This window comes from Thalassophryne amazonica, chromosome 5 (assembly GCF_902500255.1).
Source record: "Thalassophryne amazonica chromosome 5, fThaAma1.1, whole genome shotgun sequence".
Taxonomy (NCBI): Eukaryota; Metazoa; Chordata; class Actinopteri; order Batrachoidiformes; family Batrachoididae; genus Thalassophryne; species Thalassophryne amazonica.
In genome coordinates this window covers 46159352-46184201 of record NC_047107.1, presented here as the reverse complement: position 1 = coordinate 46184201, position 24850 = coordinate 46159352, and the positions used below count along the sequence as shown (strand labels likewise).

At 39.7% G+C, this 24850-nt stretch overlaps 1 protein-coding gene across 1 annotated transcript in view; it reads right to left on the bottom strand.

The window, feature by feature from the left end:
• Window positions 1-24850, bottom strand: part of LOC117510400 (EGF-like repeat and discoidin I-like domain-containing protein 3) — a 581009-nt gene that overhangs the window by 127311 nt on the left and 428848 nt on the right. Inside the window, 2 exon segments of the mRNA XM_034170099.1 lie at window positions 540-684; window positions 10657-10812. Of these exon segments, the coding sequence (XP_034025990.1) occupies window positions 540-684; window positions 10657-10812 (301 nt within the window).

Sequence of the window (24850 nt, the reverse complement as noted above, 5' to 3'; positions counted from 1 at the left end):
TCTGGCAGAAACAGGAGTGATTTAATATGTACTCAAACCACTTCAAGCATGTTTTATACAGATTTATGCAACTTATGTCTGATGTTCACTGGTTTTTAGTGGCTGTAAACCAACAGCTTCATCTATTAAAGTGTCTTTAATCTGATAAAATTACAGACAATGTGAAAATTGGTTTTAAACTATTTCAAGTGCTGTTAAAACACTTTGGCTTATTAACCATGTAATAAAAACTTTGATCTAGTTTAAAAAGAACATTCAGGCTTTATGTGGATTTGAACATGGCTCGATCTGAGAAACTGTTTTTGACTAATTTAAAAACCAACTGCATTTCTTTGAAATGTGAATTGATTGGTTAAAACAATGAACAATTATGTTGAGTATTTCTGGCATTTTATAGAGTGAAATACTATCAATTAACTACTCAAAAAAATAAATTGATAATCAAAGTTCCAGCTTTAATGATACTACATACATCATTCTATTGCTGCAGTGTTTTAAACTTGAATGTGTAACTGAAGGACACAGAACAACTCGCTGACCTGTAAGTTCACATCCGAGCAGCTCCATGCGTAAGGTGCAGTGCCTTCTGCAGACTTGAGGGTAAATGCGCACATACTGGGCTTCAATAGGTGGGGTGAAAGAGTTGGCTGACGGAGCATTATTATCGACATTTCCTCTGAAAATCTGTTGCAGGGGATAAAATAACAGCAGATGACAGAAGGGAAGGACATCGGAGCAGATCAGTTTTGTTATAATGTAGTACACCGACTGCGCCGTCTACTCCTTACTCAACAAATTGCTGTCATTCAAGGTCAATGAGCTAGAATTACAGGGGAAAATAGACAATTTCTTGCACCATTTGAGCCTGTAATTTGTAAGAACAGTGGTGTGTTTTAAATTAGTCTCTCAATTACATAGCTATACTTTATGAACTATCTTATCCAGATGACTGGTTATACAGTAATCTGCTAGAAGTTTTGAATGGATGCATGGTGACATACCAATGCATAAAAATGTTGACAGAGAGCGGTCATGGCTTACTGGAAAACTAAATTGCTACAGCTTAACAATAAAAACAACAACAACAAAAAACTAGAGCACCACACACACAGAGCGCAAACCTCCTCCAACAGTAGTTTCTAATTCCACAAATTTTTAAGGTTTTTCAAGGTCAAAGTCCTGTTAGAAGTGACTTTTCATAAGTTAAATTAGATGGGATCAAATGTCAGATGTATGTATTTAGTTCATGAACTTGAATCAAAGTTTCTTTTGTGGTGTTGTCAGGTACAGTGGTCCCTCATTTATCGCGGGAGTTACGTTCTAAAAATAACCCGCGATAAGCGAAATCCGCAAAGTAGTCAGCTGTATTTTTTGCAATTATTATAGATGTTTTAAGGCTGTAAAATCCCTCACTACACACTTTATACACCAGATATGGCGCAGCTCCACACAGCAGACAGGAGGGTGGTGTGAGTAGCCCAGAGGCATCGGAGGCAGTGAGAGCAATCGCGGTGATGCCGACCAGTGCCCAGACCAGCCCGCCTGATAAGGACGCAGAACACAATGCGCTGTTAAAAAAAAAAAATGCAAAATTGCACTAAAAAAATCTGTGAAACTGCGAGGCTGCGAAAGGTGAACCACGTTATAGCGAGGGACCACTGTATTTCTTTTTCAATGTTTTCAGTTTATAAATTCTTTTTCAGATAATTTTCACAAAACATTGGTTGTCTCTGCTATGTCCAGTTTGTCATTGCTTTTTAGCACTTGGTTTCTGACTGAAAACTGGAAGATAAACAAACAGGCATAAAACTGGAACCTCCATCCAATTTTGGTGGTGTAGGTAAATCCATAACAGAAAAAATGAGAGTGATTGAGGCACTTTTGATTAAAATATAGTGCAAAATGTACACCAAATGTGCTTTTCAATATTAAATTTAAATGTCCACAAAATCTGCAATCCAGATCAGATCCAGATCAAACTTTGTCAGGTCACAGTGAGTGCCAGTCTGGCTGATAACTGATAACTAGAAGATAAACAAACAGGCATAAAATTGGAACCTCCATCCAATTTTGGTGGTGTAGGTAAATCCATAACAGAAAAAATGAGAGTGATTGAGGCAAGTTTTGATTAAAATATAATGCAAAATGTACACCAAATGCACTTTTCAATATTAAATTCAAATGTCCACAAAATCCGCAATCCAGATCAGATCCAGATCAGATCCAGATCAAACTTTGTCAGGTGACAGCGAGTGCCAGTCTGCGCCTCACTTTCAAATATGAGAGTGATTGGGGCACGTATGATTCAAAATATACATTAAATGGAGTTTTCAATGGCCACAAAATCTGTAATCCAGATCAGATCTGGATCGAACTTTGTCAGTCAATAAAGGATACCATCCTACATAATGCTGTCAAATATGAAAGAAAATTAATATTTTTTTGACAGTTATTATTATTATTTTTTTTAATTCATTCATTGTTATAGGATAAGAATTTTTCACATATTTTTCCTGATTTTGACCTTTGATCTATGACCTTGACAATTGAATCAGTTCTTGCCTATCAGGATATGAATCCTCTGTAAAAAATTCATAATGATACATGACAAATTGTGTGTTCCAGGCTGTTCACAAACAACAACAACAACAACAAAACAAATAGGTGAGATAATGACACTTTACTTGATGTTGTCAAAGTAGATCATCCATTATCAGGGCTGTGAAATGAAAACTGTGAAATCCGAGGAAAATTTGCAGGGGGTCTGGGGGGGGGTACAGTTCCCCAGGAGCCGGGGTCTAGGGCCCTGTGGGGCCCCAGAATTAAGTATTTATCTAATGATACTTTTTCAGCATCTCCTGGAAGAACAAATCTCAAAATTAGTGGATATTTAAATGATCCTATATTCAACCTTTTATTTAACCTGTCAATGATGTTGTTGAAATAAGAGAATATGACATGGAAGTAGGACCTGGAATGATTTTCCTTTTAATTGTAAACCAAATTATGCATTAACTCAGAACAATTAAACTACATGAAATTTATGAAGACTGAAAAGACTGTTACAGCATTTCAAAAACCACAGCTAAAGCTTGTAGAATATTTGGAAAATCATGGTAAAATATCAATAATATACCTTATAGTAAAAAGTCAGTTATATTCTTCTGTAAATTCATGCAGCCTAAATCCATTCAAAGCCACAATGTCTTCTTTACAATGAAAGAAAGTCTAGATTAGTGAAAAAAGTCACATAATCTTGTCTAAAATCCTGCTTGAACAGCAGAATGTTTATTTTCCAGGGAGATAAAAATTCTTACCGTGTTTCCTGAGAGGGCACAGTTCACTTTTCCTGTTTTATTTTATCTTTCAGGTGTGTTGATGAAGACAGCGACAATTCCACGGATTCTTGTCCTTATAAGACTTTTTCAAACAGTCTTTCTCGCCATCTTCTCTCTGTGCGACGTCGGTCCGTGATACAGACATGCTGCACAAATCTTTTAAAAACTTGAAAGCTCTAAAAGTTTGGGATGTCCACATGCTAAGTTTAGCTGTGGCATCGCACAGGAGCCACACAGCGTCACCGTAGCGACCAACCAGTCCTGCTTTACGACAACTGTCGTAACAGCTACACTTTGAGTGGCATTTTTCCTCCGCAAAACTCCACGGATCTGAGGAAACTGATTTGTATCTGTGACACACAGATCAGTGTCCGCGAACTTAGAAAACTTACATGATGTCGTAAAAAAGAGAATGCTTTGCAATAAGCATTTTAAAAACTCAGTGATGTTTACGACTATTGTTGAGTTTGTGTGCCAAATAAATTCATTAATTCATTCATTCATTCATTAAAGAGTACATCACTAACACACCGCCCTGCCTCCCCATGATGAAATCCGTGGAATCCCGCGGATCTGCGGAGTTTTCACAGCCCTGATTATCTAGCCAAGTGTGCTAAACACTGTCACCATGTCACACATGTTTTGAACCATTTTTTTCAATACTACACCCACACGGAGCACAGTACTAGCATCTGCTGAGATATTGTTTTTAGCATGGTGTCCATCCCTCTAGCTGTTTGTGTGTGACTCAAATAACTTCAATACTTTGATCCAGGCTAGTCTAAACCTGGTAGAGTGACTGAGGGTCAGCCAATAGTCCAGGTCAAAGACCAAGGTCAGAAGTGTGGCCAAAGCTTTTATAAAAGGGATGTTTAGAATGGTTATTTTGAGAAATTGGTTGCAGATAATCTGGGACTCGTATTAAGCACAAACATTTATTTTAACCAGGTTAGTCCTGGTTAAAATACTTCTGGTTGGTCCTGGTTGTTACTTCAACAACAAGAAAACTTTAAGAGTTTCATTCACTTTATCTTTGATGGAAATACAAAAAGGCTAGACAGAGTCATAAAAGACATCCAGGAGCTAAAAATAAGTTTACAATTCACCCAGGGAATCACTGAAGATATGAAACCTGGATATCAAGTTATTGAATTAAAAAATAAATCATTTGAAAGTACCATTGCAAGGAAAAAACAGGAAATGGAAAACTTCTTTAATAAATTGGATTACATTGATAATCAGTCAAGAAGATCAAATCTTTTGATTGATGGAATTGCAGAAGAGAAAGGAGAATCTACAAGTGGTTGATGTACCAAATATTGAGATTGAGAGGGTACACTATGTGGGCCACTTCCAGGAAGGCCGGAAGCACAGAAAGACATCAGTTAGGTTTCTGAAATTCAAAGATCATCAGTGTATTCTCTCTTCTACCAAAAAATTGAAAGGTACAAACATTTACATTAATGAGGACTTTTCAGATGTGGTGCAGTAGGGGAGAAAGGAACTGCTGCGCAAACTGAAGCCTGCCAGAGAAAAAGGAGATCGAGCTAGCTTAAGGTATGACAAACTCATTGTCTGGGCTGCAAATGGACAAGGACAACAGTAACTGATTAAGTAACTGATTATGTAGTCTTGTAGTTCTTTCTTACTATGATTTTATTGGTTTTGTTTTATTTTATAAATGTCATCTCGATTTGGAAATTTACCACATAAAAGAATAGTGTTAGCTCATTTAAATATATGCAGCCTCAGAAACAAAATTCAGGACATTACAAGAATCTGCTCTCTGGGAAATATTCAGGTCTTGGCCTTGCCAGAAACACACTTAGACAGTAGTTTTGAGAATTTCCAACTTACTGTTGATGGATGCAGTTTATACAGAAGAGACACAAATCAAAATGGTGGAGGAGTTGCTTTTTTTGTTAAGGAAAATATTTCTGTAATTTTTAAATCTGATTTAATGTGTGAAGACATAAAAACCATATGGATACAGATTAATCTTCCATTCAACAAGCCAATTCTGGTTGGTTGCTGTTACAGACCTCCCAATTCTAATGTAGATTATTTACAAAAAAATATGTGAAAATATAGACATGGTTTCAGATCAAAATAAGGATATTTTTCTTCTTGGTGATCTTAATTTAAATTGGTTTTCAAAACAGTGTTCTATGCATAAAAAGCTGGTGACAATGGCAAATGCATGTAATCTCAAACAGATCATGACACAACCCACACGGATTTCAATGGACAGTGCATCTAAATCTACATGCATTGACCATATTTTTATGAATGTCCCTGAATTGTGTTCTCAAACGGTTTCTATTGTTGTAGGTTTTAGTTACCACAACTTGATCGCTGTAGCAAGGAGAACAAAAATGCAGAGATCCTACAAGAGGTTTGACCCCAGTCTATTTGTTGTGGATATTAAACGTTTAAATTGGTCAGCAGTTCTTCAGGAGGAAGATGCAAATATTTCTTTGAACGCTTTTATGGACATCTTAGGTAAAATTGTTGATAATCATGCTCCACTTAGGAAAAGATCTATTAAAAGCAATAGTGCTCCATGGTTAGATGAGGAGTTAAAGACCCTAATGAAGGATAGGGACATTGCCAAGGAAGTGGCTCTCAAATCTAAATGTTTTACAGATAGAACACATTATTGTAGATTAAGAAATAAAGTGACAAAATTAAAAAAAAACATAAAAAAGAAAGCTTACTATGGAACAAAAATCCGCAATTCTTTGAATTACAGCAAGCAACTATGGAAGGTATTACAGGAATTGATGTGTAAAAAGCAAAAAAATTTAAATATGTATGTAGAGGCTGATGGGGGCATTATTAAGAAACCATATGATATTGCTAATCACTTGAACAACTTCTTCATAAATAAAATTGAAAATCTGAGATCATGCATGACTGTAAAAGATGTTAATTGTATTAATAATAATGTGAAACAAATTATGAGTGGGAAAGCTTGTTCTGTGGAGTTCAATACTGTAAGTGAGGAGAATGTGGAGAAACTACTACTCTCTCGACCTGATGATAAATCGCCTGGTGTTGATCATCTTGATGGCAAAATTTTTAAAATTGTTGCAAATATTTTAACTAAACCAGTATGTCACATATTTAATAGAGCATTGCTCAGTGGGGTTTTTCCTGAACAATGGAAAAGGTCTAAAATTGTACCTTTACTAAAGGATGGAAAATTAGGGTTCACTGCCTTTAACTGTAGACCAATTCATATTGTCCCTGTTTTAAGTAAGATATTTGAAAGGTTACTGTTTGATCAAATGTTACAATACTTTGTGACAAATGATCTGCTTACAAATTCACAACATGCCTAGAGACCTGGTCATTCAACAAGTACTGCATTAATACACATGGTGGATCAGTGGTTAACAGACATGGATGACAAAAAACTAGTGGGTGCCGTACTTCTACACTTTACAGCTGCGTTTGATGTAATCGACCATGACATCTTGTTATTAAAGCTAAAGCATTATGGGCTCTCATCTACAACCCCTGGCAAAAATTATGGAATCACTGGCCTCGGATGATGTTCATTCAGTTGTTTAATTTTGTAGAAAAAAAGCAGATCACAGACATGACACAAAACTAAAGTCATTTCAAATGGCAACTTTCTGGCTTTAAGAAACACTATAAGAAATCAAGAAAAAAAGATTGTGACAGTCAGTAACAGTTACTTTTTTAGACCAAGCAGAGGAAAAAAATATGGAATCACTCAATTCTGAGGAATAAATTATGGAATCATCCTGTAAATTTTCATCCCCCAAACTAACACCTGCATCAAATCAGATCTGCTCGTTGACATTGACCCTATGTGTCTTTTTGCAAGGAATGCTTTCACAGTTTTTGCTCTATGGCAAGATGCATTATCATCTTGAAAAATGATTTAATCATCCCCAAACATCCTTTCAATTGTCCAAAATATCAACGTAAACTTGTGCATTTATTGATGATGTAATGACAGCCATCTCCCCAGTGCCTTTACCTGACATGCAGCCCCATATCATCAATGACTGTGGAAATTTACATGTTCTCTTCAGGCAGTCATCTTTATAAATCTCATTGGAACGACACCAAACAAAAGTTCCAGCATCATCACCTTGCCCAATGCAGATTCGAGATTCATCACTGAATATGACTTTCACCCAGTCATCCACAGTCTTTGCATTGCTTTTCCTTAGCCCATTGTAACCTTGTTTTTTTTCTGTTTAGGTGTTAATGATGGCTTTTGTTTAGCTTTTCTGTATGTAAATCCCATTTCCTTTAGGAGGTTTCTTACAGTTCGGTCACAGACGTTGACTCCAGTTTCCTCGCATTTGTTTCTCATTTGTTTTGTTGTGCATTTTTCGATTTTTGAGACATATTGCTTTAAGTTTTCTGTCTTGACGCTTTGATGTCTTCCTTGGTCAACCAGTATGTTTGCCTTTAACAACTTTCCCATGTTGTTTGTATTTGGTCCAGAGTTTAGACACAGCTGACTGTGAACAACAAACATCTTTTGCAACATTGCGTGATGATTTACCCTCTTTTAAGAGTTTGATAATCCTCTCCTTTGTTTCAATTGACATCTCTCGTGTTGGAGCCATGATTCATGTCAGTCCACTTGGTGCAACAGCTCTCCAAGGTGTGATCACTCCTTTTTAGATGCAGACTAACGAGCAGATCTGATATGATGCAGGTGTTAGTTTGGGGGATGAAAATTTACAGGGTGATTCCATAATTTTTTCCTCAGAATTGAGTGATTCCATATTTTTTTCCTCTGCTTGGTCTAAAAAAGTAACCGTTACTGACTGCCACAATCTTTTTTTCTTGACTTCTTATAGTGTTTCTTAAAGCCAGAAAGTTGCCATTTGAAATGACTTTAGTTTTGTGTCATGTCTGTGATCTGCTTTTTTTCTACAAAATTAAACAACTGAATGAACATCCTCCGAGGCCGGTGATTCCATAATTTTTGCCAGGGGTTGTATGTCTCTCTCACTGATAAGAAGTTACCTTACTGACAGAACTCAGCAAGTATTTTTTAATGGTGGTTTCTTCTAATCACAAACACTTATCATGTGATAAGATGCAGGGTAGCTGTTTGGGTCCACTCTTATTTTCAGTTTTTGTAAATGATCTGCCTAATGATGTTATGACTGCGGATGTAGTATTATATGTGGATGATGTAACTTTGTTCTGTGCATCTCATTCAGTCACTAATCTTGGCCAAAACATAGAAACTCAACTCAATGTTATTATTAATTGGGTTAAGGAGAATAAGTTGGTTCTAAATATTTCTAAAACTAAATGTATTGTTTTCAGTACTAAATATATTTTAAATAGCCCTTGTGACTTAAATTTGACTATCGATGCAATTACGATAGAGCAAGTGTCCAAGACTAAACTTTTGGGAGTTAAATTAGATAATCTGCTCTTATGGTCTGATCAAATCAATCATAATGTGTCCAGGATGGGCAGAGGTGTTGCTTTGGCTCGAAGGTGTGCACCATACTGTCCACCCTTGGTCATGAAAACAGTGGTTAAGTCCCTGGTTTTGTCACATTTGGAGTACGCTCAGTCATTTGGTCTAGTGCTAGACAGGGGCACCTGAAAAAATTGCAGCTTGTGCAGAATATAGCTGCCAGGGTAGCCCTTGGTTGTTCTTATAGAATGTGTGTGAATGAGATGCACACCACCTTAGGGTGGCTAAAAGTACAGCATAAGTTAAATATAAATATACTATGTCATATGCATACTGCTATATTTAAAGGGTATCCAACTTTCTTTGTTGATAAATTGGTGTACAGTGGCTCCTGTCATCAGCATGTTACTCGGCAGGTTAGCCTTGTTCTTTTAATTGTACCTTTCTCAAACTGTATGAGGAGAACAGTGTTATTCAGATCCTCAGAAGCATGGAACCATTTGTCTGGGGGCATACGGCAAATAAACTGTAGATATTATTTTAAAAAGATTTTAAAACAGCGTTGTATGAATGAAATAAAAAAGCATAGACTTTGGACTGAGTTTAATGTGAAGGATCATGAATTGAAGTTGTTAATTGTTGGATTATTTATTGTCAAAATACAGTTGTGACTTTAATTGTATTTATTATTTATTGATGAAATGCAATTGTAGTGTGATTTCAAGTTACTGGACCCCAGGAAGACTAGCAACCACTTGGTGGAAGCTAACGGGGTTCCAAATAAAGAAATAAACCAGGTTAGTCCCATTGTGTTTGAGACCTCATTTGCAAGAGAGACCTGAACAATTATAAAGTTTTCAATTCACCTAACCTGCATGTCTTTAAATGTGGGAGGAAACCAGAGCTGCCGGAGGAAACCCACACAAAAATGGAGAGAACATGCAAACTCCACACGGAAAGGCACACAAGTGGGAATTGAATCCATGACCTTCTTGCTGTGAGGCAACAGTGCTAACCACTAATCCACCGTGCTGCCATATGAAGTCTGATGCCACCTTTCGTTTGACCTTAGGTGATATTGAAACTCAAAGTTGTATCTGTTTAAACAGTTTTGAGCCAGCATGGATTAAACATGAAACTCCATTTTGGACAGACTTGATCCAAAGTCAAGCTCACAAAAAACAGATATTATGACAGTACTGAATCACAATAATATGAATGAAGCTGTCCAGTATGCAGCATGCTCATTCTACATCTTCGTCATCTTTTTTATTCTTCATCCTCTTCTTCTTCTGCCTTGTGTAATATTACGATGTGACATCATAGTTATTGCTTAAAAATACATTTTATTCCTTAGCAATAGCAATGTAGTTGTAATTAGTCAATTTTAATCTAAACAATTTACTGCTTAATGTTGAAAAACAAAAACAAAAAGAATACCTCAAGGGTCAATATTTCGATATGGCCATTGTGGACTAAATTTAAAAGTAGTAAATATAAAACTATATGACAAATTTATCCATGTGTGTAATAAATTTAAGGAGGACTTTGGAGGTTTTTTGCAGCTTGGCCAAACAGAAGACATGCGTGGTTTGCTGTCAGGAATGATAGAACACTGTGTGGCCTGTTTAGTGGCTGTTCAGCCCCGAATAGTATAAAAATTCAATCAAGAAGCCATAAAAAGTGGAGGGGGGTAAGGGGCTGCAAGATGGGCCCGGTGTGCGCTGGCTAATTAAAAAGCCATCTCATCATGTCCTCCACCCTGCCCTTCACTGAAAGTCTCGTCTCTAGCTGCTGCGTGTGCACGTGTGTGTGCATGTGTGGCTATGTATTACAGAGTGAAATGTGAACAGGAAAGAATGGAGAGGTGGCAGCATTTGTATGTCTTACCATATCCTCATCCTTGCGTTTGACTTTGTACGTTTTCCAGGTCTTCCCGTCGTCACTGCAGGCAACTTTATAAGACTTGACATATTCCGGGCTGCCAATACGCTTTGCACCCTGGGTAATTAGGCCTGTGACCCTCATTCGTCTCAGCAGATTTATCTGGTAAAAATATATAGATAAATAAATAATTAATAGGGGCAACAGACCTTGTAATTGTTGAGTAATTCTGACCAAATATGGGGAAAGTGGCATTAAGTAAGTCATTTGAATGGAGTTGCCTGAAATTGTTTACACTTCTGGGGGGCACTGGAAAGCCCACAGGGATTCAGTGAGAAATTCCAACTGTCCATGTGCAGATGGTCCTCCAAGGATTATTTGTACCAAATTTCAGAATAATTCTATTAACAGATTATCTGAAAAAAGAGAAGTCTTTTTTTTTTTTTTTTTTGCACTTTTGAGGGGCACTGCAGGGCCCTTACAATGAGTCAAGGAGAGTATTTTTTCCTGTCTGTAGGCAGTCTCCCAAAGAATGTTCATGCAAAATTCCAGGAAAAAAAAGTGAATGAATAGTTTTTGGATAATTAGTTTATTGGTCTGAAAGTCGCCTCTTTTATTTTTCCCCTTCTGGGAGCCTTTGGGGGTTTAACAACATTGAATCCATAAGTGCAAGCTTTCATTACCAGACAGCCCTCCATGGAATGCCCCAACCAAATTTCAGGAAATTTAAAGTGGATATGACACTTAAAGACAACATAGTCTTATTACATGTAACAAAGGTTATATAATTCAGTCAACCTAAGCGTTTTGGGAAAATGGACGTGGTTCTCCCGTTATATACAACATTTGAACGTCCCGCCATTGAAAAATGTTCACGTCCCGTGACCAGCTTTCTGCTAAGAACCAAACCTGAAATACGTCATTGCGTGTAGACCATATCGGCTTGCGTGCTTGGCGGCCGTTGTTTACACTTTTTTTAGCAGCAGAAACTTTGATTAAACACAGCTCTCAGGGACTTGCTTGTCGATATGCCTGACCAGTGTGTCGCAGCATATTGCACAAACACAACGGCGAAAGGTTTTAGCCTTTTCAAGTCCAGGCAGATTGTTGTGTGATGCACGAAATGTCCGGCTGCCGCTCCCTCCGCTCACACACCCGCATTTGCTCCCGACAGCAGACACTTTTCTCTACCGTCTCCATGTTCTCACACCACTCACAGGAAAACCTAAAATGTCAACCCCAAATAATATGTTCACAATAATCTTGAAATGGTCAAGGAACTTGTAAAAATATCAGTGCAATACGTAGTAAACACGGCGGCGGCATGTTCACTGTTGTTTTCTGCGATCTTTTTTCGAAACATTCGCCGTTTATTTCCTATTCTTTCAAGAAAATAACGTAACTAAACACGGATGAATGCAATGCTCGAAAACGGCAAAAACCTGAAGGTAATGACGGTGGTCCGCAAGTAATAGCTACACTATTGTGGCTCTTGAAAAATAACAAAGGCAGTAAACAGACGCTAGAATCAAAAATGCTATAATTATAGTGTTATAAACAGCAGCAACAAAAATCAAAGCCTCCCTTACCATTCCGTATTCTGCAACCTTTCAAAATCCATCAGAATTGGCTCCTCTCTTGCCTCTGCTTCGGCTCGGCCATAAGCACCGTCGGCAGTATTTTCGCTGTCAGAATGCTCCTGGTTTGAATGTTCGCCCGAAAGATACGGCTCGAATCTGTAGGGTCTAATCACTGCTGCGACATCCTCAGGATCCGAGTCAGTCTCGATTTCCTCACAGAAACAATCCACACTTGAAGAGGAGTCAGAAAAGTTCTCGATCTCGTCACTGCCCATGCTGAGGTTTATCTGTTCCTGTTGTCATTCTAACAAAGACGGGACTCTACATGCTGTGATGTCACGGCATCACGTGACCGCTGATGGAACCAGCATGCTTTCCAAGAAACACACTTTTGAGAAGCTGTACAAACTTTATTTCTCAGTGATAATGATTAAAACCACTTTCAACTTACTATACTGTATGTATATTTTTGATATTTATATCATTTTTACCTATTTTTTTAGGTGTCATATCCACTTTAATGGAATATTGTTTGACAAAATGTTCAGTGTACAAAGTGCATTATTACAGCGCATTGTTTTGTCAAGTGCAACCTGCGTATGTGTATTGTGATGAGGTGCATGTACTTGATTTACCATGCTGGAATGTCTACAGTCCAAACACAGTCAGTCAGTGTACATGAGCACATGCTTTTATTTATTAGCTCAATACTTTTTTTTAATTTTTGCTTCAGCAGATTTCTCACATAGGAATTTTTACTTTTAGTCATGTACAGTTTTTCACAGACATCATAAGAATATGTGTTTGGGTGCACATCACTTCACCTGCTTGTTTCTTTTATTTCAGGGCCGTGCATCTTATGTTGAAAGTGTGCGATCACATAGAATATTTAGTCAATCCTAAAGGCATGGATTCAGTCTCTCAACTCTGTCCAGAATGTCAATACGGTAAAGCAATGTAAAGCAGTCTAAGGAGCCAGGGGCAAATAAGAGCGCACTGTGATGAATGCATACACAGATCCTGCTTAATGGGCACAAAGCAGAGCCATTATTATCTCCAGCATGGTTTTCAATGACTTTGTCAGTTCAACCAGGTCATTTGTCTGCAATCACCGGCTGGATTCCATTTGGTATACTTTTCCCTGTTCACGTGTCACCATAATAATATATTTCACAGTCCTAATGTCACTGTTTGTTTCACAGTCTGAATGTCACTGGTTGCCTCAGTTCCTGCTTTAAAGTAGAAAGTCAATGCTCAAGCGCCCTGTAGTTTACCATTGACAAATCTGCACGATGCCAATTACTGATCGGATACTGGCAATCCATATTTCCCCTACCTTTTGAGTGAAATGCATCATTGCTGCTGGACTGCAAATTTATCATTCACAGTACAATTGTGGTGCCCTTGCGAGAGAAAAGTGTGTGTGATTGTGTGTGTGGAAGTGTCTCTGCGGTGTTGTAGACTGAAAGAGATGATGACATATTGGCAACTCTCTTCATGTTGGTGTTTCTTAAAAATGCATACACACACACACACACACACACACACACACACACACACACACACACACACACACACACACACACACACACACACACACACACACACACACACACACACACACACACACACACACACACAAACTGACCAGAAGAACAACAACGTTGATTGTCATTGTATATATGCATGAATGAAATTTGTCCTCTGCATTTTAGGGCTGCCACGATTAGTCAACTAGTCACAATTACGGTGACAATCAAATCTATCGTCAGCAACTAATTATTTAATAAGCAACGTCAATGTTCATTTTTTTAAGCTTTGTTTTCTCTCAAAACTGCTGCTGTCTTCCACTGCATTTCTGTCCATGATGCACATGAGCAGTAGTGGTAATCCCAGTCAGCCATGATGTCACCAGAAAATTTATGCCCAAACAATGTCATGGCTACCCGGAAATAAAGTTCAAAAGTTTGGGAGGATTTTAACCAAATTAAAGACAAAAACATGCAATGCAAAATCTGCAAAGCAAAACTTGCCTTCCACGGCCGTATAACGTCAAAACACGTTGTGGCTGAGTCATATATTAGCCAACTAGCTAATTGGCTAGTTAGCCGCTAACATTGTCTATATATTGAGCTACTTAGCTGTAAATGTTAACATTAACGATGGCGATTTCATTTGCTTTAGCACACATATGTGTTTGCTGTTAATACCAAAACAAATAGCAAAGAAAACAAAATAACAAAATAACAGGTAAACACACAAATATATCTAATAGTTACAAAGTAAAGGTTGAATGAACTGTTGTCTTAATTGTCTTTATTTTTAGTTAGCACATACCTTAAACACTTCAAGCTAGTGATGATTATATAATAGCAGCTGCATGCTGATATGATAAGCTGCAATTTACGTATGATCCGATTAGCCGGTGAATCACAAAAATAATCGGTGACTAGTCAGTTAGCAAAATAATCGTTTGTGGCAGCCCTACTGCTTTTAACTCATCCTAATCACAGTGAGACACAATCCAACCACTAAGAGCAGTGAGCAACCACAGTCCCACACCCGAGGTCCAACTCCCGAAGTAGAGCCACTGCCTTGGTCAGGGACACTGGAAAGGAGCAGAACCGTAAGGTGCAAACACCACACAGAAAGGAACTGGGCATGGATGGAATCGAACCACAGACCTTATTGCTGTGAGGCAAGAGTGCGACACACTCATCCACCATGCTTTCTTACCAATTTTCATGGTGACAAAAATGTTAATTATCCTGCATCATCACAGTTGATTTTGCATTCAAAATTCGAAAAGATTACAAGGAAACAAAATTATGACTGTCTATTCACACTAAACATAAACATTGTAGTGGTAATTGCTCAAGTGTACAATAGCACCATCATATTAGAGGTTTTAGTTGCACAGTATTAATTTGTGTTTTTCAGTATGTTTGTACAGCAAAATGTAGGAGTAGACTGAGACACTCCACTTGTATTGCTTAAAAATCCAATATAACTTCTTCATGCATGCAGTAACGTGGGTTCGAGCAAAGCAACAGGATTTTGGGAACATTATTTTTGTCATATTCCTGTGGGAGCACATCCAATTTTCAGTGAAAGCACATCAAAATTTGGAGGAATGAAATGAAAATAAAAGCAGAAACAATTTCTATATTTCTAGGAAACAAATCAAAACCACACGTGTTCTGAACAAACATGTTTGTCTGAATGTTTGCTTGAAATAATGGTAACCAGTTAATTATGTTATTTTTCACTCTTTTATTACAAGTCAAGAGAAGTCTTGACTTGCAGGATGTACTCGTGCTACGCTTCTTTTATTTCAAATTAGAATATCTTCTGCTTGCAATGACAATGTTGATTTCATTCCCTGTCTTCCTCTGAATGTCATGCACATTTTTGAAAAGAGAAATTAACCAGCAGTAGGCGATTAAAGAAAAAAATGATTTCTCCCCATTTCCATCCAGAGGAAGCAAATATTTTGCTCTGTAAATATTGGTTTTAGATATCATTTTTATTGATGTTTTGAAGGACAGGCTAACATGTACTGTATAACATGTTTGAAATAGTCAGCTATTCATGATCAAATTTATCAAGAGACATCTTGTGAACATCCAAAAGATACACATTTTAATATCACACAACGTTACATGGGATATTATTGACAAACATTTATTTTACTCCAAACCTGTTCAGGAATGATACTTTTATGGTGATGAAGAACTACTGCAAACATGATTTCACGTCAATTATTGTTTAAAAAATGTGTAAAATGAAGAGATGTTTAAATAATTGTTTTAGGACATTTTTCATTACAATTTAGGGTACTGGCTAGCCTTTGTGAATCGGTCTAGCCTGTTTTGTATGCCAGCATGTCTTTCATCAGTTCCTGTGGAATTCGACCTTAAAAGGTTTCCATAAAGGTATGCCCATGGTGGATGTTTTTCAATGAAATGTGACTCAAACAAATAAATGCATCATTATTAGTACTGAAGTGACAGGTGCATTTCTTTGCTGTCATTAAAAATGTGAAGAATCACCCCAATTATCCCGACAGTAGCCTTTTGGTGTTTCTAATTAGTGAGAGAATAATCTGTCTCTATGGAGGGAATGTAAAGGAGTGAAGAAACAGCATGAATGAAGAAGTGTGGGTTATTGTGGCTCAGGATGTATAAGAGATACTGTTATGTATAATTATTATGATATATACATTTAAACGTGTGGAAAAATAAGCATAATTAGCTGTATGTAAGTGGAAATGTAAAAAAAAAAAAAGATTTTGCAATAAAATTGTGATACATTATTCCTGGTTTGACACATCACACATGAATAATGGAAACAAATACTTATTTTTTCCTCTGTATTTTGAAATAGCTAACACTGCAATTTCCTATTATCATATCATAATAATAACACATTATTATATTTAATACAATGGATTAGTGGATCCTTGTCATTTGATTAGTGGCTTGGATTGTTGGATTATTAGATTGGATTAATGGATTATTCATACCATTTGCTGCTGTGTTTCATTGACCGTGCAATAGTAGCGTGCAATTTTGGTGCTATATGAAATGTGCTATTGCACACTCAGACCACCGCGCATGCTCAAACTACTGGGGGCGGTGTTTAGCTACACATAACAGAGCAGACAACAATTTGAAGGAGCTAATTGATGCTGCTAATTCTTCTAACACACACACACAAAAAAACAAAAAACAAATCCACGACACTGTAAGCCGTCTGGAGGCATGAAGAGCTGTTAGGATGAAAAGTTGGACAAATTTCTAACGTAATTTTTCGCTGGACTGAGGAACTACACAAAGTCTTTTCTTTTTTAGGGGAATTGGGCCTTTCAGGTAGTGGCACCAAGGCTGCGGAATTCTCTTTCCCTGTGCGTACACTGTATAGACTCCATTGACTCTTTTAAAAAGCAGCTGATGACATTTTTATTCAGACAAGCTTTTAATTAATTTGTTGTTTTATGCTGTATTATATTGTTTGATAAAGTTGTGATATATTTTCATTGTGAAGCACTTTGTGATTATTATCTGTGAAAAGTGCTATATAAATAAAATTTACTTTGGAAGTAAACAAAGTCAGTGTACAACATCACGGACTACATCATCTCAATTATGGACTCCAATTTAAGGGCCACATCACGCATAGTACAAATGTGGTAGAATTGTGCATGAAGTGAGCATGAAGCAGGCATCGTATGCAATACGTGTAAAATCATAGCTGCCTCTAATGCCTTGTACACCTGTTGCTACAACTATTTGTGCACACCAGCGGCTGAAAGACAGAGTGTGCCCTGTGAGAGCCCATCAAACCCTCTCATGGGAGGTGTCAGCCAAATTCCAGCTGACACGCACGAACATCTAACACCGCTCATTTGGCACTTAGAAAATGTGTGGTCATTCACACTATTAGCATGACAACAGTCAGCAGACAATCACTGTTTAACTGGATTTGAAATTTGTGCCCCACGAGTGTGGCTTTACAAACAGACACAATGACACGTTAGTGTGTGCGCTGAACTGACAGGGGGTGTGTCCGTCGACAGGAGCAGCTGTTGAAATGTCTGGTTGTGGACGTAACAGTTGGGCACACATACTGTGTTTGGAAGGACATGAACAAACAACTGCCCACTGTGACGTGCCTGTGTCTGCTTGCTGTCCTCATGTGGACATACATGAAAACATATCACTGTTGCAATGGGGTACAGCAAGCACACAGCACGCTCATTGACAGACTACCCCAGGTGAAACGGACCGTCAGATCACAACACGCAGCGGGCGATCTGAATGTCACATCAGCCACGTGAGCTCTGTTCCACATGACACGGCGTCTGTCCTGTGATGCACCATCCACAAGACACATGTGCGGGGCCAGCTGCACATGCCGCCTGCAGATGTGGACATGATAAGGGCGCCCTGTTTCTCATTCATGTCATTTCATGACTGTATGTCTGTGACCATGGGTCATCTACAGAGGAACAGAAGGATCATACGTTTATTGTCCGCTTGATGAGAGGGATTCAACAAAATGTGGTGTTTTTCTATGATGTGTGGTTATATTTTTTTAAATACACCAGTGTCCTTCTTGATATCACGCATTTTCCACACCTTTTATAGGACAGCGATGGTGTCCTTCTTGATATCACGCATTTTCCACACCTTTTACAGGACAGCGATGGTAGCTCAGTGGTAACGTTTTTGGATGGTAATCAGATTTTTTGGAAAGTGTATGTTTGAATCCTGTGGGTGGCATGTAATTTTTATTTTTTTTTATTTTCACAGCAGCTGCATGATGTGGTCACACATGCTGCAGCTGCTCACACTGTGTTCCTGCATGCATGAAACCACTGCAGCATGTATTTTTTTTTTTTTATTTATGTTTTTTTCACAGTAGCTGCCCATACTGTGTTCCCGCATGCATAAAACCATCACAGCGGCATCATGCACGCCTGCACGTCGGCTTGATGTTTTCATGGTTTGCTCATACGAGCTGTTCTGCCATGATTCCTGGGTGTACCCCGCCTCACGCTCTATGACTACTGGGATAGGCTTCAGCCCCCTGCGACCCTTAATTGGACTAAGCGGTTGAAGATGAGTGTGTGTGTGAGTGCGTGGAACAAATATTTCATTTGGTAAAAGCTTGATGTTCCTATCAACTCGGCTTCGCCTTGTTGAATGGAACATTCCATCCTTCACCTCATGAAACATTCGTACCACTGAACACAAACATTCATTACTTGCATAATATTATATTATTTAAATTTAATCTAAGATAATTTCAAAGATAAGATAGTTTCAAAGATGATATTAACAGTTTTAATGAAATGAAAATCAATCAGTGTTTTCCATTCAGGTTTAAATATTTAAGGAGCAGATTTGAATATAAAAGCATTCTATTTTAAACTCTTGATCAAATAAGAGAATTATTCAAGGGGCCATATCATGCATAATCATTTTTAACTTCTTTTATATTTTCATTTTTTGAGTTGTGTTTCCATACAAATCAATGACTGTGCTGACAGACATGTACTATAAATACACACAATTTAGGCTTATATGTCCTATGACATATGTAACAAAAGTACCTGCATTATGCCTTAATTTTACTTCCAATGATTAAAAAAGTACACTCATTTAATAGTCCAGGATTACCCATATGCGAAAATCCTAGAAAAAACCCCTAAATACATATGTAAAAATACACCACATTGCTTTTACTCAATCTTTTTAGCCATGTGGCATGTTTCTCAGTGCATGATCCAGCACGTAGATGCCTGAGTGTTGAGGACCCCATTGGCTGGAGAAAGCCAAGGGGAACACTCACATTTCACCCGGGTGCAGCAGATAGATGGCTATGTTAGAGATGAGGCAGTGGACCTATTGTCTGCCTGGGTGGCTGCCATACACGACCCAAGCCGGTTCTGTGGTTTTGTGGATGTAGCAAAGTGCAGTATCATCACATGCTCCCAGACTTGACTTGATTTATATTTGATAACTAGGGAAAGACAATTAGGAGACATGGGGACAGCTAATGGAATTGATAATGGATATGTTGTTATGTGTCGACGCGGGTTGAGGAGCGGACCTGCGTCTGACGGAACCCAGCACCAAAACAACCAGAAAGCGGTTCCAATAACAAAACAATTTATTTTCCCCCCAGGTGGACACGACAAACCGACTCTGCGAAGGATAGAAAAGGTGAGGTAAGTCAGCAGCTACAACTAATATCCTTCAAAAGCACACACTATCAGCAACACATTCAGGTCTGAATTTAAGCTTTATGTAAATGAGCAGCTTCTCACAACAGGTGGAGGATCATCTGTCCGCACGCCACGGCAGTGAGAAGCAAGCTGCACAATTCTCATCAATGTTCAAATATACTGCGTAACAAAATACCACATTACTATTAACAATTATTCAGACAATCAAATCACCTCTGATGTGTGCTGACAGCATGTGTCCCTCACCCGTCCTCCTTCACAGGCACGATGTGTGAAACCCAGGCGCAGTCCTCAGCGTCTCACAAATGAACATCACAAGGTCGCGTTCCCGGCAATTCTGCTTGAATCACACATGGCTTAAATGCAGAAGGCCATCTCATTATCTGCTTCAGCTGAAAGTCTTTAAGGTTGCACGTGAGCACCATCCACAGGTGCTGCACATCACGTTGATGAGGGTGAAGGACTCTTCTGCCAGCACCTTCTCCACAGACAATAAATCAGTTTGCATACCACCTGGAGAGCAAAGAAAAGAAAAGAACACCCAAATGTCCAGCCAAACCCCCCAACACACAACAATACCCCCCCCTTTAACGGGAAGCCTCCCGGCGACCGAACAGACCAGGCCCGAGAACAGCACTTCCTTCCGGGGTCCTTGTCAGGAAGCAGACAGCGTAACGCTCCCAAGGTCCACCGCAGACAGCAGGACAGGGCACCGCAGCTGGAAGGCCGGCTGGCATCAAACAAAAACCCCAAAATAGTCCCTAGTACAACCCAACATACAAGAAAAACATAAAACCCACCCAAAACCTCCCCAGGGGACCGTCCCATCCAACCCCGGGAAGAAAAGAAAAACTCCCAAACGCAAAAACCCAACACAGCCCCACAAACACAGTACAAACATAAATGCACAAAGAAAAATAACAACCCCCCAGAACGACTTGCAGAGCCCAACACCCCCCAGAAGGCCTTTGCCGCCAGTTCCAGGAGAAATAGCCAAAGCCAGAATCCCACAGAGGTCCCCAGGTACACATGGAGCAACGGCGCCCCCCAGAGGACCGTACCATCAAACCCCAGGAGGCACCCTCCCCACAACCCAGGAACCCCAGACCCGGCCACACTTGGCTAGTCGGCCCCACAAGCCAATTCCCCCCCAGAGGACCGTCCCATCAAACCCTGGAGGTGGAACCCGGAAGGAAACATAAGAAACACAAAAATCCAACCCCCGGTGGACTCCATTAAACTACCCCGGGGGCAAATAAAACAACCAACAGACCCTGTTACCTCCCCCAGCACCCCGAAAGACCCCAGATCACTCCCAGAGCCCTTCGGCGGCTCAATTTTGGCAAACGGCACAAAATTACAAAGCCGGGGAAGGGAACAGGAAAAACTAACCCGGCCCCAACCCCAAGGTGCAGCGGAAAACCGGAAATACATCCGGTGCCGCAACCCGACCATACCCCCAGCCTATCGGGAGGTGTGGAACTACCGAAATGGCGAACGGCAACAGATCGGCCCACCCCTCCGACGGAGGTATGTTCCCGCTGCACCACACCCTGGCAACACCAATGACGAACGGTACAAAGGCCCACCGAGGCTAGAGTGGAACCGGGCCCTAACCAAACCAAAAATAACGCCCCTGACAACCCCCCCCTAGGTGCAGAGGTCTTCTGAGAACGCTCAGCGTGACCAACCTGCACCACCCCACAACCCACAAGACGAACGGTCTTAGGGCGAGAGAGGTTGGGGTTAGGGAAGCAGGGAAATAAAAAACAACAAAACAAAACGACCCCATACCCAAACAGAAAATACCTAAATACAAAAAACTAACGATTAACTGAGTCCAGCCGGGCTTCGAACCGCCTGTCGTTCACTCCACCAGAACCGCCTCTGAATCCCCAAACAATTTATAATCCCTTTCAAAAGAAACAAAACAGCCCAAATAATATATTTGTTTGTTTGTTTTTTTTTTCCTTTTTTTTGTGTGTGTGTATTATTTTGCCTGTGCCAGAACACCTGTAGATAAGTCACTACTATTTTTCTTGACGCTTATATGACGGGGCAATATAGCGGCTTCAGCTCGTCCGAGCTGCATGGGCTCATCCGCAAGAGGAGCCAGACATCCCGTCGGAGGAGTCTCAGTGGGGCGAAGAAGAGGCAGCCCAGACCTGTGTCGGGGAAAGCCCCGAGACGAAAAGACCCGTTCTGATGGCCGCCCTCTCTCGCGTCCACGCTCCTTTATCCGATCATCTAGACGAATCACCAAAGATATTAGCTCATCTAAATCGTTTGGTTCGTCACGGACTGCTAGCTCGTCTTTTAATGAATCATTTAAACCATCCACAAACACTCCGCTTAAAGCTGCGGCATTCCAACCGGACTGAGCAGAAAAAATTCTGAAATCCACAGAATAATCCGCCGCACTCTGCCTCCCCTGCCTGAGATTCAGCAACCGTTGGGCAACGGTATAAGCAAAAACCAGAAAACATTGCATCAAAAACGGAGCACAGGCTTCAACGTTTCCCGCATAAGGCTCCGGACGACAAATAATCAGTTCGGAAGCCGAATCTCTGGGTGACGGAATTATCTGCACCGGTATCGATGGTGCCGCAGCTGGAGCAGCAGGAAGCGGAACGGCTTGCACTGCAAGCTCCGTAACGCGGGCATCTGTTTGTTTAATTTGGTTTGCGAGATGCTGTAATTGCTCCCATATTTTCTCCAAGTGTTCTTGAACTCTTTCGGCAAATGGAACCGCCTCTGCCGCTGGGTCCATTTTAGAATGGCCGGGAACTACTGTTATGTGTCGACGCAGGTTGAGGAGCGGACCTGCGTCTGACGGAACCCAGCGCCAAAACAACCAGAAAGCGGTTCCAATAACAAAACAATTTATTTTCCCCCTTCTGTGCAATACAAAGTGTACAAACGTAAAATGCATCTGTCTGGCGGAGTGAAGGACGGCACGCTCTCCAGCGCCCAAAAGGATCGAAGCCCGGCGCTTCTGGACCCACGTTCACCGCCAAACACCCCCCAGGTGGACACGACAAACCGACTCTGCGAAGGATAGAAAAGGTGAGGTAAGTCAGCAGCTACAACTAATATCCTTCAAAAGCACACACTATCAGCAACACATTCAGGTCTGAATTTAAGCTTTATGTAAATGAGCAGCTTCTCACAACAGGTGGAGGATCATCTGTCCGCACGCCACGGCAGTGAGAAGCAAGCTGCACAATTCAATTCATCAATTTTCAAATATACTGCGTAACAAAATACCACATTACTATTAACAATTATTCAGACAATCAAATCACCTCTGATGTGTGCTGACAGCATGTGTCCCTCACCCGTCCTCCTTCACAGGCATGATGTGTCAAACCCAGGCGCGGTCCTCAGCGTCTCACAAACGAACATCACAAGGTCGCGTTCCCGGCAATTCTGCTTGAATCACACATGGCTTAAATGCAGAACGCCATCTCATTATCTGCTTCAGCTGAAAGTCTTTAAGGTTACACGTGAGCACCATCCACAGGTGCTGCACATCACGTTGATGAGGGTGAAGGACTCTTCTGCCAGCACCTTCTCCACAGACAATAAATCAGTTTGCATACCACCTGGAGAGCAAAGAAAAGAAAAGAACACCCAAATGTCCAGCCAAACCCCCCAACACACAACATATGTTTTAATCAAGCATTGAGGAAAATTAACAGTTTTGGCTGCACTAAGGTAGCAGGGGGAGGCAAATCAAATTCTGCTTCAGGCCCATTAAAGAATTTGGCTGGCTCTGCACTAAACAAAAGAGGTCATCCAAAACAAAAAGCACAACTATTCTTGATATTTTCAGATTAAACTCTTTTTCTAAGTCCATCTATCCACTTATGACGGAAACCTTATACCAACAGCCTCTGCCAAACTGTCACTAATTGATCCCTCTGAAATAAAAATGTGTTAAAATAAACAGGCATAAGTGAATCATTTTGGATGTTTAGCCATGTGCACAGTGCAGTCATTCCCAGGATTCATCAATGTGACTGTGTGTTGCTTTCTGTATTGTGAGGAGGATTTGGATGCATATGTGCACTCAAGAAAACCCATCATATTCTGCTTTTACATCACTGCTTTAAAAAGCGCTGTAACCATGGCAGAGGGATGAAGTTCTCAGAGTGTGTTTTGGAGACATTTTTTTTATATATATATATATGAGCGAGCTGGATAAGAAAAAAGGAAGATAAAGTTTTGAGTGAATTATTTCCCTTTCACTGCTTCACCCCATTTCTGAAAAAACCTTTTATTATATTATATTATATTATATTATATTATATTATATTATATTATATTATAACCCTATTATATTTATTATAACCCTTATTTATTTGCCATATTGTGTCTTGTGTAGGAATGTGCTCATGAAACAAGTTCTCCATCAAAAGATTTCTGTTTTCTTTTATTTGCACATACAGAAAATGCAAATGGTTTGCACTTTCCCCCCAATGCCATGTTACCACATGCTATGAATGCCTATATTGTGTAGTTGTAATTCACAAACTGGCCTCAGGCAGCACAGTTTTGAAGCAGAGATGACATATTTATGCTTGTTGCACATCAGTGACATTTTTTTAAACTGCCTCTTAGTTTAGGTCATGCTCCTTTTGATGCACATTTATTTGATTTGCCTGTGGTGCTCTGACACAGCAGAGGCCCCCATGCTCAAATACCAACATCACTCAAACTATATATTTAGCTTGCAACCCAGCAGGTCTTAAGAATGTGTTTAACATGCATGGATGTTTTCATTCTTAATGTTTTTCATCTTTTTATTTGTGAATTAATTTAAATCAAGCCAGTGCCGGCCCAGCCTATAGGCAGTATAGGCAAT